At 38.8% G+C, this 18,086-nt stretch overlaps 2 protein-coding genes across 8 annotated transcripts in view; one reads left to right on the plus strand and one right to left on the minus strand.

Moving 5' to 3' along the window:
• LOC116297256 (uncharacterized) overlaps positions 1–2,015 on the minus strand; it is a 55,159-nt gene extending 53,144 nt beyond the window's left edge. The window contains exon 1 of one of the 3 annotated variants that reach the window (XM_089024103.1): positions 1,357–1,453. The gene's annotated coding sequence lies outside the window, so the exon portion shown is untranslated. Of the gene's footprint in view, positions 1–1,356; positions 1,456–1,960 lie in introns of those variants that run through there. The other 2 variants (XM_089024097.1, XM_089024094.1) reach the window with 2 other exon arrangements.
• Positions 35–16,505, plus strand: LOC116293393 (serine/threonine-protein kinase SMG1). Of its 5 annotated transcripts, none has more exons than XM_089024130.1 (24): positions 1,541–2,204; positions 2,846–2,922; positions 3,944–4,042; positions 4,233–4,351; positions 4,769–4,861; positions 5,426–5,602; positions 5,911–5,995; positions 6,571–6,743; positions 7,197–7,311; positions 7,570–7,829; positions 8,101–8,210; positions 8,789–8,861; positions 9,375–9,467; positions 9,570–9,746; positions 10,176–10,300; positions 10,643–10,850; positions 10,976–11,074; positions 11,570–11,672; positions 12,067–12,175; positions 12,834–12,940; positions 13,048–13,197; positions 13,279–13,338; positions 13,424–13,530; positions 14,320–16,505. In XM_089024130.1, the coding sequence occupies exons 3-24, from the start codon at positions 4,024–4,026 to the stop codon at positions 14,395–14,397; spliced, it is 2,640 nt and encodes an 879-aa protein (XP_088880256.1). In that variant the 5' UTR covers positions 1,541–2,204; positions 2,846–2,922; positions 3,944–4,023; the 3' UTR covers positions 14,398–16,505. The 5 variants fall into 5 exon arrangements, with proteins under 5 accessions (XP_088880244.1, XP_088880245.1, XP_088880256.1 ...); XM_089024125.1 differs by having other exon boundaries at positions 1,541–2,189; XM_089024118.1 differs by lacking the exons at positions 1,541–2,204; positions 2,846–2,922 and adding an exon at positions 35–364.
• Positions 16,506–18,086: the final 1,581 nt, after the last annotated feature.

Raw genomic sequence — 18,086 nt, forward strand, 5'->3', positions numbered from 1 at the left:
GTGAACTTGTTCAAGAATGTAGTGGTAGTCACAGGGTGTTCGTTGGAGAAAGGCGGACAATATAAAGTCATAAGTTTCATGGTGAATTTGCCGTGATGGATGACAGCTTCAAAGCATTCATAAGACGGTTTAGTTTTGTTCATAATCCCTTTGATGGTTAGGCTGGTTCTGTGTCAAAGGGCAAGACCGCCCCCTTGTCTTTCAGTTCACCTTCGAGAGGCATGTGGAATGTAGCAATGGCATTTGGATAGTATAAACAAAGTTGTTTATGTCGTTTGATCTGTTTTGATACTTGAAGAACAAACCGACTGCATATCCATATTGTAGTTGGTTCAATGGTTATTGTTTCAAAGAACAATGTGTGGTAAGTAGAGTGTAACTTGATGCAAATTAAAAAGTATACCAATGTTGGTGATCCGTGACATTGTGAATCAAAAAAATGGCCTATAACAGTGGGAAATGTAGAAATTTTGACAGTTTGTCCAGACAAATAGCAGCATTCGGTATTTAGATGTGCACTTTCACTGTTGAAATTGCGGTAGAATAAGTTGAAGGAGAACAGGACAACGAAAAGCACAGAGATAGGCATGGCCTGTCGGACTTCATTAAAAATTCAAATACTGCTAACATGCGTCATTATAAATTTGTATTATTATCACATGAGCTCTGATATCCCATGACGTCTCGTCCCACTCAAGCTTTCACTTTGATAGTAACTCCTAGATCATACAACCTAGAGGTAGAATTTTACCATTAAATTCATCTAAAATCACTAAAGGTACAGTAAATAACAGTAAACTGAAATCTAAATAAGGAAAATGACTTCAAGTCTAAAATCTTAGAAGATTGCTCAATCTGATTTATGATATGCTTGATGATCACAGGAATGTGGCATCTGCAAATGAGTTGTTTCTTAGCAAATATCAGGACTACTGATTGTAAACTGCACCTAAATATTAGACTCTATGCAATTCACAGATCTACAATACATCATCTGATGTAGTACTGATGTACCTGGTACATTAGAACATGCACACATTCTTCCAGTCTACAGTCTACCGGGAACACCCCTTTACAGCTTCTCGTTCAATCTTGAATCAAACCTTTTCACTTACCAACGATATTGAACAGCTAACTAGCAACGATCAGTATACCCTTGTATCAGTTCCTACTCTTTTACGATACACTGATATCGACATCTTGTTGCTACACAGTTAGAAGTCTTTAAATATTCCTTGATTTATAGCACTGTGTTATGTTGCACACATCTTACACTAAATCTTATCTTAACATATACCTATAGACCTACTAATATATTGATGCATTCACACATACAAATTGACATGTAAAACTTACTTGATCAGCAAGAAGAAGAAGAATGACAAAGAGACATGTAACTTCTACTGTCACTTGGTGCCCCAGACGAATGAAACAGATTAGAATCAAGAATGTTTTTTATAGTCTCAGTTAACCAGAGCCTACATCACACCACATGTGATAGCTATGTGGCTTATGATTGGATAAAAATCAACACTGTGACAGATAATTGACAGGTATCATAGAGATTATGGGTTGGGAAGCTAAATATAAATATAAAACGTTACCACCACCTAAACAACGCCTATAATTCCTATGCCCGGCCAGGTATGAAATTCCAAATATATATGAATACCTAGCCTGAGTATCAGGCCTTCAATGAGAATGAATACCTGATGTATTGATGCATTCACTGATACAAATTGACCTGCGAAACTTGAACAGCGAACAGAATAATTAGAGAGAGAAACGACGCTGCCTTCGATTTGACTTGAACCCACGAAGCAGACAGGAAGTACAGTATAAGAGTGCATTAATGCATTCATAATATAACAGGTATCCTAATCCCTGTTCAAGAAACAGCTGACTTCAGGGTTGTGACGTTTTACCTGAAACAATTAAGAAATTTAGGAAAGATCCTTACCTGACGAAGAAATGACAACTGTATTTTTGTTTAGAGCTCTAAAGTCCAAGACGTATTGGGTTACCTGTGGTGTCCTAAACCATGATGCAACGCGGCATAATAACATTACGTCACAGTGTTTACAAACGAAGCACAACAATAACAAGACAAAAAAATATCTCATGAAAAACATGCTGGAACTTTAAACAAGTGATAAATATGTTTTCTATCATAAAGAGGCTAGGACAGGGTAAACAAGCTGCCTGTACGAGAGAACATTTAAGCAATGGATCATAAGTAGCTGTGCGTTCATCGAGTTATGGACGAAGCACGAAGAAAAGCGTAAAGAGTTGCACTACGCAAAGTGGAGTGCAACTCTAGCTTTTTTGAGTGCTTAAGCAACCTCCCTAGTGCATCCATAACTCGATGGACGTACAGCTACTTATGATCCATTGCTTTTATAATATAGTCAAGTGAACAAACAAGAAACAAATACAAATTATAGACTGTATTTGTTGATCATGCCATAAATTCTCCTTACGCACCTTGCGTGTGAATGAAAAGCACAAAGGCGCCAAAAACAGAAAAACAGTCGTTTCGGAAATTGCAGCTTTACACTGCATGAAGACTTTTATGACTAAAATAATGGCAAAAATTTAGCTTACCAGGGAATCAAAAATGTTCAAAACTACGGAGAAAGTGATTTTCAACTGTAAGAAGTACATTTCAAATGTTGACATATCTTAGTACAGTAATGCCCGAGAAAATCAATGAAAAACACAGTGGCTGTCTTGGTTGTTGTTGACGATGTTCAAGTTTGTTATCGTACAATGACTTAGCAATGGAAAGCTTCTTGTACACCGATCAAAACTAACTGACTGAACTGGATTAATTTTCTCTGGATAGTATGCTATGTCGGCTTTCCCTCCCATGTGGAGCTTCAGAAAGGACTTCACTGCAGTTGTGAAGCTGCGAAGTAGATGGTGAGCAAGATATTTATAGTTAATTACTTTGGAAATACTTTTGTTGAATAAATACACGATAACAATATCTTTGTACTTGTTTAATCATTGCTAAAAACCCTTTGAATGTAGACACCGACCGACTTGTGGTTTGCTTTGTCTTTTTGGAGTGACGCTCTGACACAATCTTGTCCAGCTCACTGTTTGAAAGTGATGCAAATCTTGACGTTTTATTACTAGGCTGATCAAATGACAACTCTATACTAAATGTCGGAGATTGATGAGTATTTTCGCTAGTTTTTTCAATTATTGTCAGTTATCTTTTCTAGATAAATTGTCAGCAAAAAGATACCAAATGTTTTTTTTCGCCGAAGCAAAAAAAACTGACGTGAGCGTGCAACCCCTGGGCAAATGGTTCATGCTTTTCAACCAATCAGATCGCGCGGATTTACTTGACTATATCATAATTATCACTTAGACGACATAAAAGCGCGCGCCCATGGCGATATAGACGCATGAGAGAAAATATAAAGAACGATTAACAAGCGAAAGAGTGGCACGAGGCGAAGCCGCTATTGACGCCATCGGGTTTGAATATTTAGAGAAAAAAGGTGAGCGTCTGTTGAGATCAGCTTGCGCGAGCGTGCAGCCCATGGGGAAATAGTTCATTGGCTTTTGGCCAATCAGAGCGCGCGTAATAATCTAGTTATTATAACAAGAATTAGAGCACATCACTTGCCAGTCTTAACAAATATGTATCAGGTAAACATATATAGCTGTAGACCACTCGACATCTGACCGACAGCCACTCAACAATCATCTGATTACACTTAGTTTGTCATTTATCTGTCAGTCACTCAGCAAGTGTGTAATCACCTCGACAACCATCTGATTACCCTTAGTTTGTTATTTATCTGTCAGTCACTCAGCAAGTGTGTGACGTACCACCTTGACAACCATCTGATGACCACATGAGAATTGTATGACCCCCAACTGACAACTGTTTGTAAACCATTCATATTTATTATTGTTTATTCTACAGATAACCAACCCAGTACCACCATATGCCTGAGCTCTGTCATTGTTAAAATACTTTGTTCTCAAAGCAAGAGATGTTTAGTGATGGAGAACACAGCTAAAGGTTGAGAATATTTTGACTTTATTTCAAGGAATAAGATGTTGGAGGTTATCTCTCTGTTGTTCCCAGCTCTTTTCTTCCATATATTTAAACATAGGAATTCCAATTTCATTCGTGAGAATAAAATTAATATGGAGTAGCCAGAGGAGGAGGCTAGTTTCTCTCTTTTAATGCTGTGTTTGATGTATTGTAGTTGCTGGTGACAGACTATCAGACCTGACATCAAGAGAAGGTGACTGGTTTTTAGAAGAGCTATGTTCAATGAGTGGTAATGTCACACAGCTTCTGTCCCTGCTGAGAGGTCATCCTCTGGTGAGTAGTGCCTATACGCAGTCATATTATCCTCAGATTCTATACATCTATTAAATGAATAGTATAACACTAGCTGATGTGTGAGCAATAAACTAGGAATTCTATATTGCTAAAGAAGTGATGGATGTCTGCTAGTATTCACAAACACTCAGACAGATGGACAGACAGACAGACAGACAGATGGAGTGAGGGAGAGATATATTGATATAGACCTCCTTCAAACTTTCTTGCACATGTGGCTAGCTGGAAAATATGAAAGAACAAGTGCAAATCTAATATGACAAATTACCATTACCTTTGCATCCAAATATTTTTGAAAGAGGTCTATGTTGGTAGGAGAAAAAGTGGATGAATGCTGCATATGAATACTAGTTACTTATCATTGATAATGAATACCGATATGTTTATTGACTGCAGGTCATTGAAGAACAGAAGAGTTCGTCTAAAGAAGAACTAAACAATTCTATCAGGGGCATTTTTGCAGTTCACAAAGTCTTCTCTGCCCTTCAGGTAATAAAAGTATTTTCCATTATCTCTTGACATAATGTTATACTAGTTCATTGGCAATGGTATTTCATTATTATTGATTTAATTCACAATACACCACCATGAGCTTTGTGCTACAAAAATAATGTATCATATCATATCTTATCACACTACACCATACCATCACAAACTAAAGCAACCTCACCCCACCACACTACACCTTACTACATTATATCATAATATTTTATCACACCATACCACACTAAAGTAAACTAAACTGAAATAAACCTCACCCCACCACTTGTCACAACCATACCACACCAAAACCCACCACACCACATTATATCATGGCTTACTACAACATCACCAACACACCAGCACCCATTAAACCCCACCTTACCACTTGTCACAACCATACCACACCAAGCCCCACCACACCACATTATATCACGGCTTACTACAACATCACCAACACACCTACTACACCAGCACATTACATTACACAAAACTCCAAAACACCATTTTCCCATCATTTCAAAACCACTTGATTATCAACGTTATTGTGATTTCTATTCTCTTTTCCTGCAGGAATTGATGACAAACTTCAGGAATATCATTGTTCCTGAGGCCATCAAGAGTTTCACTTCAGGAGATCCTAGCGTAACTCATATGTTAGAGAGCTTAGAGAGACTTGTACATGGAGAAGATATTGCTGCACTGACAAAAACAGTAGAAACTGAGATGAACAACACACATGAATGCCAGGTATGTTTTAACCTCCCTGCCTTGTTGGGTCAGTTAAAGTAAGCATGGCCCAGCCATCTTATCATACACTTTCACTTTCAACATGATATCACCATCACCACGGTTATCACCATCACAATCATCATTCACTACCATCACAGTCATCATTCACTATCACCCCCATAATCATCATCATAATCATCATCACAGTCATCACCATCACAACCATCATTCACTACCATCTCCATCATTATTCACTATCACCACTATAATAATCATCACAGTCATCATCACCGACATTATGATGATAATTCTTTTTTCTTTCACAGGGTGTTAATTCCTCCAGCATCAGTTCAAAGATATCCATATTACAGCAGCAGTTTGATGCCATCCAACAGTCAAGGAATGCAATCGGTAAGGTGGAGTCTTCCAACTTTATTGCTACTCAATTGTTCCCTGATACACCAAGCTTGTACTTTATTGCAAATTGTTATCCATACCAAGTGTTTAAAGACTAATGCTGTCTCTCACTTTCAATAGACTTTTTTCCACAGCATTCATTAGCCTCATTCAAGGTCAAAATATTCACAAAATTAATACCAACAGTAAAGATTACACAACTTCAATGATACAAACACTTTAAAATTTCACGTACCTTCACAAGAACACAATATTCTTCACAAAATCGAGGCTAACACTATAATAAATAATAAAAAAAGTTTATTGAAAGAGGGTTAAAAAACCCGTCATGGTATACGGGGGGGCGTCATGGCTGGGGGCGTCATGACAAGGGGGCGTCATGACCGGTTACCTCCCTACAGTAAAACAGGGTTACAGATAAACTGTTGGCCCAAAAGAGCAACCGAGCAACAGAGAGTTCAAGACTGTAGTATTCAGCAATGCCTGAGGGTCATATTTAGGGATTGTATTGTTTCCTATTACCATTCAGCCGCAGTATGTGTCATCCTGTGAAATTGTCATGTTTTTAGGGAAGAAGTCAAGCGAACAGATGTCAGCAGGACAGATGTTACTGGCAGGTTTTAATGGACTCTTCACTAAAGTTGAAAGTGAATTGGATTTGATGAATGCGATCTTAGTCCAGGTGAACAGCAGTTTTGGGAATAAAACTTGTGATGTTGTACAAGAAGCTAAAAAGCTGCAGGTACAAATAAATAGATCATATTTGTTAGTTTATAGAGGATGATACTTGACAGTAGTTCAACAGCAGATAAACTTGTGGTCCTCATTTAATGTCTCTAGTTGATTAGGGATGGGCCCATGCTCTTCCGAGTCATGGGAACTTCTTACCATTTGCAGTTAAAATAACAAAGGCAGCACCTTCTCCTCAGTTATCTTAGCACCCTAAGTGTTGATCAGCCTTAGTCTTGAATCGCTACCTTCCGTACAACAGAATGATGCTCTTACCAACTGAGCTAACCAGATGACATTGGAGAGTAAATATTCATCTAAGATATTTAATATCGTAGATGATATGCAATGTCATTTTGTTAAAGCTGAGAAATTGTTTTGTTACCCTGTGCTATTCAACTGTATCAGCTTTTCATGACTGGAATGCTCTGCTAAGTTGTTTTTTTTAAACTTTGTGCTTTCATAGGAATCAAACAGGAGTGGAAACAGCCAGCTTTGTAGTAAGCTTTTCTTCCTAAGACGACTTGCAGTTATGGCAGCATTTTTCAAAGATTGTAAAGAACTAGTGGAAAACATTAAAGGTAGATAACAAATCCTTAACTTCCATGACTATTTCTCTCAAGAACGAATGTTTTTCAGATGTATCATTTTTTATCTAAAATAGTGTGACCCCTGCTTATAGACAGGTTTACCACTTTTTTCCTGCTACTTATATTATAAATAACTTCTTAAGAGGTTTTTATAATTGATACCTTGATATAGCCTCTGTGCTGGACAAAGTCAGGTCACAGCTAACTAGTTGCACTAGTTGTAAAACTTTAATATATTTTCCCTTCAAGAAGCTCCTGAATCCAAAGCTAGAGAAACAGTTGCCGAAGACCAACCACAGTACAACTGGATAGCTGACAAGTGCTATAGTGAAGATGAACTTGCATTGCACATCAGGCAGTTCATCGCAGAAAGTGTACAGAAAAGGATTCTTGGACTGCCTTCTCAAGCCATAGGCATTATAGTCTATGAGTATCTTAATTTGTTAAAGGATAGATCAGACAGTGGTGATAGCAGTAGGGTACACTCTATTGAAGAAACCTGCAAGAAGGTAAGCCCCTGGGGGAGAGGGTACTCCCTTTGTCCAAGTGGTAGGGTACACTCTATTGAAGAAACCTGCAAGAAGGTAAGCCCGTGGGGGAGGGGGTACTTCCTTTGTCCAAATGGTAGGGGTGATCAGCGGTCAGTTTTGAAAATGATTCCTAAAAGGTATGCATAAATTAAAACAGTGTTAAAGCCATGTTGAGTTCAACCCCTAAAATGTACGACTATAACCATATATTATTGAAAGTGATGATACTGATACCTGCCAATCCTACCAGGTGATTGACATCAAGATCAAGAAGGGAAGCTTCCAGCAAAAACAGTTTTCACAAATGAGTTCTTTGACCAGTGCTTACGACGTAGCATGGAGAAAACATGACTTTGCAAGGTTTGTAGGATTGATTCCAAAACATAAAAGCACCTTATACCAATGGTAGTGTGACAACACACTTACGTGACAAGATACTTGCGTGACAATGGATTGACTTATACCAATGCTAGTGTGACAACACACTTACGTGACAAGATACTTGCGTGACAATGGATTGACTTATACCAATGCTAGTGTGACAACACACTTACGTGACAAGATACTTGAGTGACAATGTATTGACTTGCATATTTTTGCAACACCCCAGTACATCTCATGGAGGTTTTGCACCATCACATGCCGACGTCATAATATACAGCTTTGGCTGCCTGTGGTTAGATGGCAGAACAATAAAATCCCTTTACTCTTGGGAATTGAATTCTTACTTATGTAACCTTTTACATATTGTTCCTGCTATCTAACAGGGCTGCCGTCACGTGATGGTGCAAAACCTCTATTTACACATCAGCAGATATCTATGAAGCCATCATGGGGTTAGACAGGCTGGATTTAAAGTGTCTGTGTTGTTAATAGTACTTAAGTTGAACTTTACTTATTCAACATGCTAATCTAGTTGGTGATGTTTTTCTCTACAGACGTCTGGACCACAATATCAGTCTCTACAAGGGTGTGGTTCAAAGATCTCAGTTACAACTAGCAAGGTTCCAGGTATGCTTCAGCTCTAGATATTCTTCCTCTAGCACAGAAAATAAGGGGCTTACATGAGCTTGAGGAAGATGTAAAGAGACTTGAAGAGAGTTACGAATCACAGTGTCTTCTTTAGTTTTATTTTATCCTTTATTTATTTTTAACTCTAAATGATGGTGACTAGCCCCCCCTGGATCCCCACCCCAGATCCCCTAAGATCCTCCATTTTCCCGGATCCACCTCCCCCTTACCCCCCTGGACCCACCCTTGCCATGGTTCAGATTGCACACAGGTGTATAAACACATGCTACACTTTGGAGTTCTCCATTTTCCTTCAAACCTTCAAATTTTATTGATCCCTGAAACAACCTCCGGGGTGATTAATGTCAGGGCACAGCTTACCCACAGATTGATTTTGGAATTTCTCTTGTTAGTTTTACTCTGATCTAGAATCCCTCAGTGCATCCTTAAAACAAGGTGCTAAGACCTCTTTTATAATATTTCTTGTATTGTCCATTTGATTTGTTGATGTAGTGGTTGTATGAAGATGATCTACTGCGCTGTCCCTTGAGAGGCAACAGTATGATCAGCCCTGCTAAAGCCAGCATCATGAACGACATGAGAAAGGTATACTGAACTAAACAAGATAAAGTAAATGATCTTTTCCTTTCTTGTCAAAGGTGATTATTATTATTATACCATTATTATTACTATTATTATCAATTACAGCGGGTTCAGTCTCTTCTTCAACTGGAGCCAGCTGTAAAAGCCATAGAAGACAAGATCATAACTCAACAGTCCAGCATCGAACAGAGACTCAAGTGGGCAGCAGGAGCTAATCCAGCCTTGAACCCTGTACTAAAGGAATTTGACAAGACTGTCAATGATAGAAAACGACTGTTACAGGTGATGGGTGGTCCTTAGGGACTGATTGTTTGTTACATCGCGAAGGGAAGGGGGGCTGCTGATGTTTTTCATGGGGGGTGGGGGTGGGGGTGATTTTTGGATTTGTTCAAAGGGAAGAGGTAAGTTTTGAAAGACTCAATGTGTGAGTGCTTGAGCAATTGCCTCTCACCAATGTGACCCGCGTTCGATTCTCAACATCGTCGTATGTGAGTAGAGATGTTCGTTGGTTTTCTCGTGTGCTTCAAGGGTTCTCCAGGTTCTCCAGTTTTCCTCCCTCCGCAAAAATCAACTTGTAAATTCTAATTCGATCTAGAAAGGGCCTGAATGAATATTACCTTGTGCAAAATCTAGATTTATTTTTTAGATATATTTTTTTAGTTTTAGGAGTGTACGTCATAGATCTTATATATAATTTTTTGTATACCATAGTTGGAGGCCAAGCACTCTTCAGACATCTGCTCACTTTCTAATGCCCTGATTCACTTCGAGATGCTCCGTAGCCAGTCCCATGAGGTCACAGCTTTGGACAGCACCATCACTGCTCTTGTCTACAAGTAAGCCCTAATGTATTTTATTGGTTACGCTTCGTACTGATTTACATACTCAATTAATTTGTCAATCAATATTCTTGGTGTGAACTACATGTCTTCAATCAACATCAGGGATGCTTACCATTTACCCAGAAAACCAAACATTCCGCTTGGGAAAACAAATAGTATGTGTCATTCGGATCGTGAAAGTTCCGGAAAACTCGGTCTTCTAATTGAAGTAATCTTTCCCGTTCTTTTCGATTCTCCCGGTAGATGCGTCTACCATTTGTCAGAATTCAAAGTTTCCCGCTCTTTATTTTATTATCCTGTATTTTTCTCACAATTGACTGAGTAACTTATTTCCAGATGCAAGAACAGTTCCTCAGAATTAGAAAAATCTCTGGTGAAGCTAAAGGCTGTGAGTGAGATGACATCGTTATTGAACATCAAATGTCCGCCTGAAGCACCCATCACTCTTGGATGGATGAAAACTAATCTGGAGTCAGTCAGTCAAGAGATATCATCACATAAGTCCAGGAAGATTCAGGCTGTCAGTTCTGTCACCACCAAGAAAGTGAGTCCTTGTTCTTTTTAGTTTTTGCAGTATTTAGCTCTAATTTTGCTGGCGTTTAGTGATGTGATGTAGTGTTGTTGAAGTTGTTGATGATGATGTTGATATTATTTGCTTTTGTTGTTCAGGAATCACTCAAGTCCCACACCAATGCCCTCAAAGCACTGATAGTAACACATCAGCAGCTGGTATCAGAAGTAAAAGCATTGCTAACCACTATGGTCAAGGTATCATACCTATATATTAGGAGTGAGTGAGTGAGTGCATGAGTGAGAAACGGTCCTGCAAATTCATGGCTGTACCATACCTTGCTGTACCAGTAACTACTCGTTTTGGTTGCATGAATTAGTGAAAGAAGATGCAATTTCAATGTTACGGCATGCTGTACCGTGTACGTGCTGTAACCGTACGTTTCCCACCCATAAGATAACCATTCCAGCTATGGGAAGCCATTTCGATGTTACGGCATGTCGTACTGTGTACGTGCTGTAACCGCACGTTTCCCACTCATACGATAACCATTCTTATAGAAAGCCATTTGAATGTTACGGCATGTCCTACCGTGTACTTGCTGTAATCGTACGTTTCCCATCCATACGATAACCTTTCTTATAGAAAGCCATTTCGATGTTACGGCATGTCGTACAGTGTTATTGTTGTGGGCTCTCAACCTGTGCTAAAGTTCATAGATAAATTTTGTCTGTTTTCCCCTCTCTCCTCAGGATGAAGATGGACATGAATCAAGTACTGCTGCTAAGTCGTTCATTACATCCTACAACAGGCTGTCAGACGAGAGTGCGCAGTTGATTAAAAGCACTTTATCGTGTAAGACTCTGATACCAACCTTGACCTTGTTTACCATATCAAACATGATGCATTGTGGTCTAGCTTGAGTACAACAACGCTATAAAAGTCATGATGACCAATAGATTCTTGTACCCAAACTAAACCACAATGCACCATGTTCTTTAGACTATTGTTACACTCCAGAATATCCCATCATTCTTCAATGTTTCTGCTCAAATAGTTTCTCCTGTAAACCTCGACCTATTTTCGTGTTAAATACGAATTTTCCAGCATCCTTGATTTATTTTTGGAAAGATTGGCACATCACGTATGTTTTTCAGGCCTGTGTAGGCAATGTTAGTACCAGGATTGGTTATATGATTGCAAGTAACATGACGTGGTGTTCTATTGTTGCTCCATCAATTGTCTACAGGTTGCAGTGGGAAAATAGACAGCAGTGATTCAACAGATGACAAGGAGTTTGATGATAATATACAACAAGTGAAAGCTATAATCACGTCTATCACGTCCTTGATTCACTGGTAAGTACAGACAAGCTATAATCACGTCTATCACGTCCTTGATTCACTGGTAAGTACAGACAAGCTATAATCACGTCTATCACGTCTTCGATTCACTGGTAAGTACAGACAAGCTATAATCACGTCTATCACGTCCTTGATTCACTGGTAAGTACAGACAAGCTATAATCACGTCTATCACGTCTTCGATTCACTGGTAAGTACAGACAAGCTATAATCACATCTATCACGTCTTTGATTCACTGGTAAGTACAGACAAGCTATAATCACGTCTATCACGTCTTCGATTCACTGGTAAGTACAGACAAGCTATAATCACGTCTATCACGTCCTTGATTCACTGGTAAGTACAGACAAGCTATAATCACGTCTATCACGTCCTTGATTCACTGGTAAGTACAGACAAGCTATAATCACATCTATCACGTCTTTGATTCACTGGTAAGTACAGACAAGCTATAATCACGTCTATCACGTCTTTGATTCACTGGTAAGTACAGACAACTGACTTGTTGCACACGGAAATCATTCTTAGTATCTTGACTGTGAAATGGCTTCCGCTCTGAACCAATCACACGTAAGCCATTCGTGGTTCAAAACACGTTAATACAGTATTTGAATACTTATAAGTTTTAATACTTGTTCAATTGTCTTACAGGGTACATGATGATTTGTTAGCCCTGGCGTCTCCTCTGATGCCTGAGGACTCGGGATCTAATGGAGGGAAGACACCCATCGCGGCACCACCACCTACCTTTGCATCAGGTACCCAAACAAAGATAGACACACACACAGTGACAGACAGACAGACAGACAGACACATAGACAACATTTAAATGTAGGTAATTAATGACATGAAATTGTGTGGTCAGCATTACAGAAGGGTAGCACTACCATGACCAAAGACATCCCAGAAACATCATCAAGTTACTGTCCTCCAACAAACCCAGTCATTCTACACAAAGATCATGGGGTACAAAGTCCATCAGGTGGAGGTTCACCTACCACACGACCTGCTACAGGTAGGTCATATGATAAAAGCTACCACAACTCCAGGAATACACCATTTTGTAATCAGTACGTTTGTTTTATTGTATATTCAGTTGCAAGTCCAAGAAAGTCTTCCTCAGCTTTCCTCGCCAGAGATCCAAAAACTGGCAAAGGTAAAGTGCTCATATCAGTCTATATTATAGTATATTATCTATGGTTTAGTATGATATATATTGATTTCTTGATATCTGATAACAGCTCTACAGCAGCGTAACACTTATGCCATTAGTGTGTGGAGGAAAGTAAAAGCAAAACTTGATGGCAGGGATGCGGATCAAGCAAAGAGAATGTCTGTAACGGACCAGGTAGGATTTTATTACCTTTCTATACTATTGTTTCTTTTGAATGACAAATATTGCGTCAATAAAAAAGGTGTGTTGCACCTGTTGTTAGTTTTGCTGCTGCTGTTGTTGCTGCTGTTGTTGCTGCTGTTGTTGCTGCTGTTGTTGCTGCTGTTGTTGCTGGTGTTGTTGCTGCTGTTGTTGCTGGTGTTGTTGCTGCTGTTGTTGCTGCTGTTGTTGCTGCTGTTGTTGCTGCTGATGTTGGTGTTGTTGCTGTTGCTACTGTTGTTGCTGCTGCTGTTGTTGCTGTTGTTGCTGCTGTTGTTGCTACTACTGTTGTTGCTGCTGCTGTTGTTGCTGTTGTTGCTGCTGTTGTTGATGTTGCTGTTGTTGCTGGTGTTGTTGCTGTTGTTGCTGCTGTTGTTGATGTTGCTGTTGTTGCTGTTGTTGTTTTTGCTGCTGCTGTCGTTGCTGCTGTTGCTACTGTTGTTGCTGCTGCTGTTGGCGTTGCTGTTGTTGCTGCTGCTGCTGTTGTCGTTGCTACTGCTGTTGTCGTTGCTACTGCTGTTGTCGTTGCTGCTGCTGTTGTCGTTGCTGCTGCTGTTGTTGTTGCTGCTGCTGCTTCTGCACATGTTGCTGCTGCTGTTGTTGCACCTGTTGCGGTTGCTGTTGTTGTTGCTGTTGCTTTTGCTGTTGTCGTTGCTGCTGTTGTCGTTGCTGCTGCTGTTGTCGTCGTTGCCGCCCTTGCTACTGCTGTTTTTATCTATTTTTATCACAAATGATTTCTATTTTGAATTATGACTTCTCCTCAAGGTTGACCATGTTATCCATGAAGCAACCAGTCTAGACAATCTCAGCCAGATGTATGAAGGATGGACTGCATGGGTATAGACGAGACGATACCAGACAATCCTGTCTGTATGTCCATATTCTCTACATCAATTTCATTGGTTGCTCCAGGTCACCATAGCAACAAAGCTAATCATGGAACAGCAGCAGTGCCAGCTAGCAACAATCGACCCAACAATCCAGGTGTTTGTGTCCATAGTGCTTAAACTTGTATCGTTGCCTAGTAACGGGTGTCGTGCTGCAAATGTATTTAGAGGAGTTTATGGCGTTGCTAGCTTAACGACTTGGGAAAAAAGATCAACGTAGTTTTGCTCATTTACTTGTAACGTTAGTTTTGGACCAGAACAAACCTTGCAGTTAAGCAAACTTTGAAAAAAAGGAAACAGCTTGAAATAATATTAGACTTGTGTCGTAAAAATTGTTTGATTAACAATTGGTCAATAACAGACCACCAACCACTTACCATCAACTAACCAACCACTTACCATGGACTAACCAACCACTTACCATCAACTAACCAACCACTTACCATGGACTAACCAACCACTTGCCATCAACTAACCAACCACTTACTATGGACTAACCAACCACTTACCATCAACTAACCAACCACTTACCATCAACTAACCAACCACTTACTATGGACTAACCAACCACTTACCATGGACTAACCAACCACTTACCATACACTAACCAACCACTTACCATCAACTAACCAACCACTTACTATCAGCTAACCAACCACTTACCATACACTAACCAACCACTTACCATCAACTAACCAACCACTTACCACCAACTAACCAACCACTTACCATCAACTAACCAACCACTTACCATAAACTAACCAACCACTTAACATCAACTAACCAACCACTTACCATGGACTAACCAACCACTTACCATAAACTAACCAGTTTGGCACTCATGTATTACTGGACCAGCCTACTATTGTTTCAAGCTTCAGCCTTCGTAAATAGCAATACCATTAGTCTAGATTGAGCCTTTAGCTAGGATACACAAACACCACCATCCAGCTGGTTAACTGTTACATAAACCAACCACGATATTTGTTGGGAATGTCCAACTCAAATTGCTGAATTTGTACCGTATGAGTTTAGCAAACAAGACTACATGATACCAAGCCAGCAGCTTGACCCAGTCAAGTTTAAGGAGACAATAGAGCTCTCCTGGTCAGATACTAACATCTATTGACCAAGACAGAGTTGACCTGAGGGTTAACTTACTCAACTAGTTGAGGATTATTATTATGCTGATATATAGATTATTAGAAAACAAGGATGTGACGTATTTCCGGTGCCTATCAAGAAGGCTAAATCGTTCCATTCATTGCTATTCCATTTGTCCTACATGTTTCGTTTATTACGCAGGGAAGGCTTTTGCCATATTTGGGCCTCCTGTGGTCCTAAGGCTGGACTAAAAGGACTGGACTTCAATGCTTACAATAGATTTGTCTTTTATTTAGCCATACAAGTACTGCATATAAAGCGTTACTGTAAGGGTATTACCCATTGTGTCCTGTGTTGTCTTGCTTCAGTGTCTTATGCCATGCTACGTTATTATTATTAGTCATGTTAGAGGAGATCTAGTATGGGTGCGGTGTGCCTCATCGAGACCACATAACATCCGTGCATTCTGATTGGACGAACAAAAAATAGACGCCTTGCGATTGGTCTTTACCGCACAGTGACCGTGCACCGTGTTTTTCACTCGTTACGGATCAAATCCTCCCAGTGTTATGCTAACTTGCGTCGTGTTATCCTGTAAAGTAATGTTCACTACAGTTTTACAGCAATTTGCATGATGACGTCACAGGCCGTCTCTAGATGTTTAGTTCTCAAATTTCTTTCATCAAAATTAATCCAATCTGAAATGATGAATATTTTGATTGACGGAATGGAAACACCAGAGGTCTGGAGTGGTCTTGGTTGCGTAATCATGAATTAAGGTGCACTAACTACTATCTCGTTCTATACTAATAATATTGTATATTACAGATTAGCCAATAGCATTTAGAGATCTTGTAGATGGATAACTTTTCGCTATCTTTGCGTTGATCAGATTTAGTTGTAGGTAAAAATGTTACAGCTATTTCATTGTCTTTGAAATAAAAGAGATCGCTGTATTCAGCCGTTAGTTCTTTCTCTTTCGATTTCTTTTTACTTATTTTTTTATTTTTTTACAAACATGTCATACTCATAATTTGGATAGTGTTATGATTGAACTTTTCCACGTACCAGATATTTATTGACAAATGAATCCCTCTGTCAGACAAATATCCTTATCCCTTGGTGACTAATGGGAGAGCCAGCATTGATTTTGGGTCCCATCTCATCTTGGTCTTCCTGTGGTTTGGCAAGTGCATTACTCCTATTCCTCATGTATATCCCTTTATTATATTATTACAATCATTAACAATATTCATTATTGCAAATCGGGGCTGAAACCCTTAACGAGGATGGTCTATTATAATCTAGTGTGTCATCCAATCAGCGTTGATGATTTTCCCGCTCTTTGTCCCACGTGACTGGTTGTTGGTCCAAAGAGTTCAAAGTTGGTTTAGTATTTTCTTGTTCTTTGAACCAAGAATGTCTACTGGATTATTGCTCTCTTCTCAACACTTTACTGACTTGCAAAACCAAACACATTGGAAGTGAATACCTCAGTTAGTAAATCGTTTTGGATTAGACTTTTAAAGGGATAAAAAAGCATGGAAATTAATACTTTCAGGTTCGAGTTTGTCAAACTCTAAAATGGCCGTCGAGACTTTCGTTTGGACTTTATTATCTTCAGTTGTTTTGAAGGAAGAATCTTGTATTAAAAGAACAAGCAAACGGTAAGCAAAAACTCGGTCGTTTCTTGATATTCTTGTTTTTACGAGACACCATGTTTTTTATCCCTGAAATATTTTAGACTTGCTTCTTATTGTCGTCTTCACGGGTTTTTTAACATATAATTCAGATTTTGGTTCTTCGTTGTAATTCCGTTAAGTTTTGAGAAGGAAAATAAAGTCAAATAATCGAAATGCTTTAAAATTGTAAATAATAAAGAAAGAACTTTGTACATCATGAAAAGTTGAATAAACTCGAGCGAACACAAAGTCTTGCTTTTGAATCATGTTTTCTTTCTACTCAAACAAATTCGAGAAAAAGCCCTTTTTAACGATCTTTACATTTTTCTCTTTTAAATTGATTTGTTGAATCAATATTTTTCCATATATTTTAGTAATTCCACCTTATATTTGTCAGTACAGTTTCTTTTTTACTCATTTTTTCGTCCATCTTCGACTCAACAAAACAAGCGATCATTTGCCGCAATTTTTTACCACAAAGTTTTTACTTTACCGCAGTATTATTAACAAAAAACATTCAAAACCAATGAAAAAGACTATTTTATCAATGAAACCCTGTAGAATAATGAAAAATATGGAGGTGTTCTTTCATTTTCAAGTCGAATATTTTGATTTTGAAGAAGAAAGTAAGTATTTTTTTGCTGTTCCGAGTCAAATTCACTTTGTTCAAAATAAGAACCTGAAAAAATGACTTTATTTGTTGGGAAAAAGTCTCTTTTAACTTTGTTCAATAGAAATATTGATCCAAACCAATTTGTAGTTGTATTGATATCAAACCACTTGACATTTATCAATAAATATCTTGGATTTTCAAGGGATTTGTGTTGAGAAAAACAGAAATTATTCAGTCCAGACAAGA

Source organism: Actinia tenebrosa, unplaced genomic scaffold, assembly GCF_029948245.1.
Source record: "Actinia tenebrosa isolate PJP-AT-01 unplaced genomic scaffold, QUT_ActTen_1.0 PGA_scaffold0__85_contigs__length_37466705, whole genome shotgun sequence".
In the NCBI taxonomy this organism is placed as follows: Eukaryota; Metazoa; Cnidaria; class Anthozoa; order Actiniaria; family Actiniidae; genus Actinia; species Actinia tenebrosa.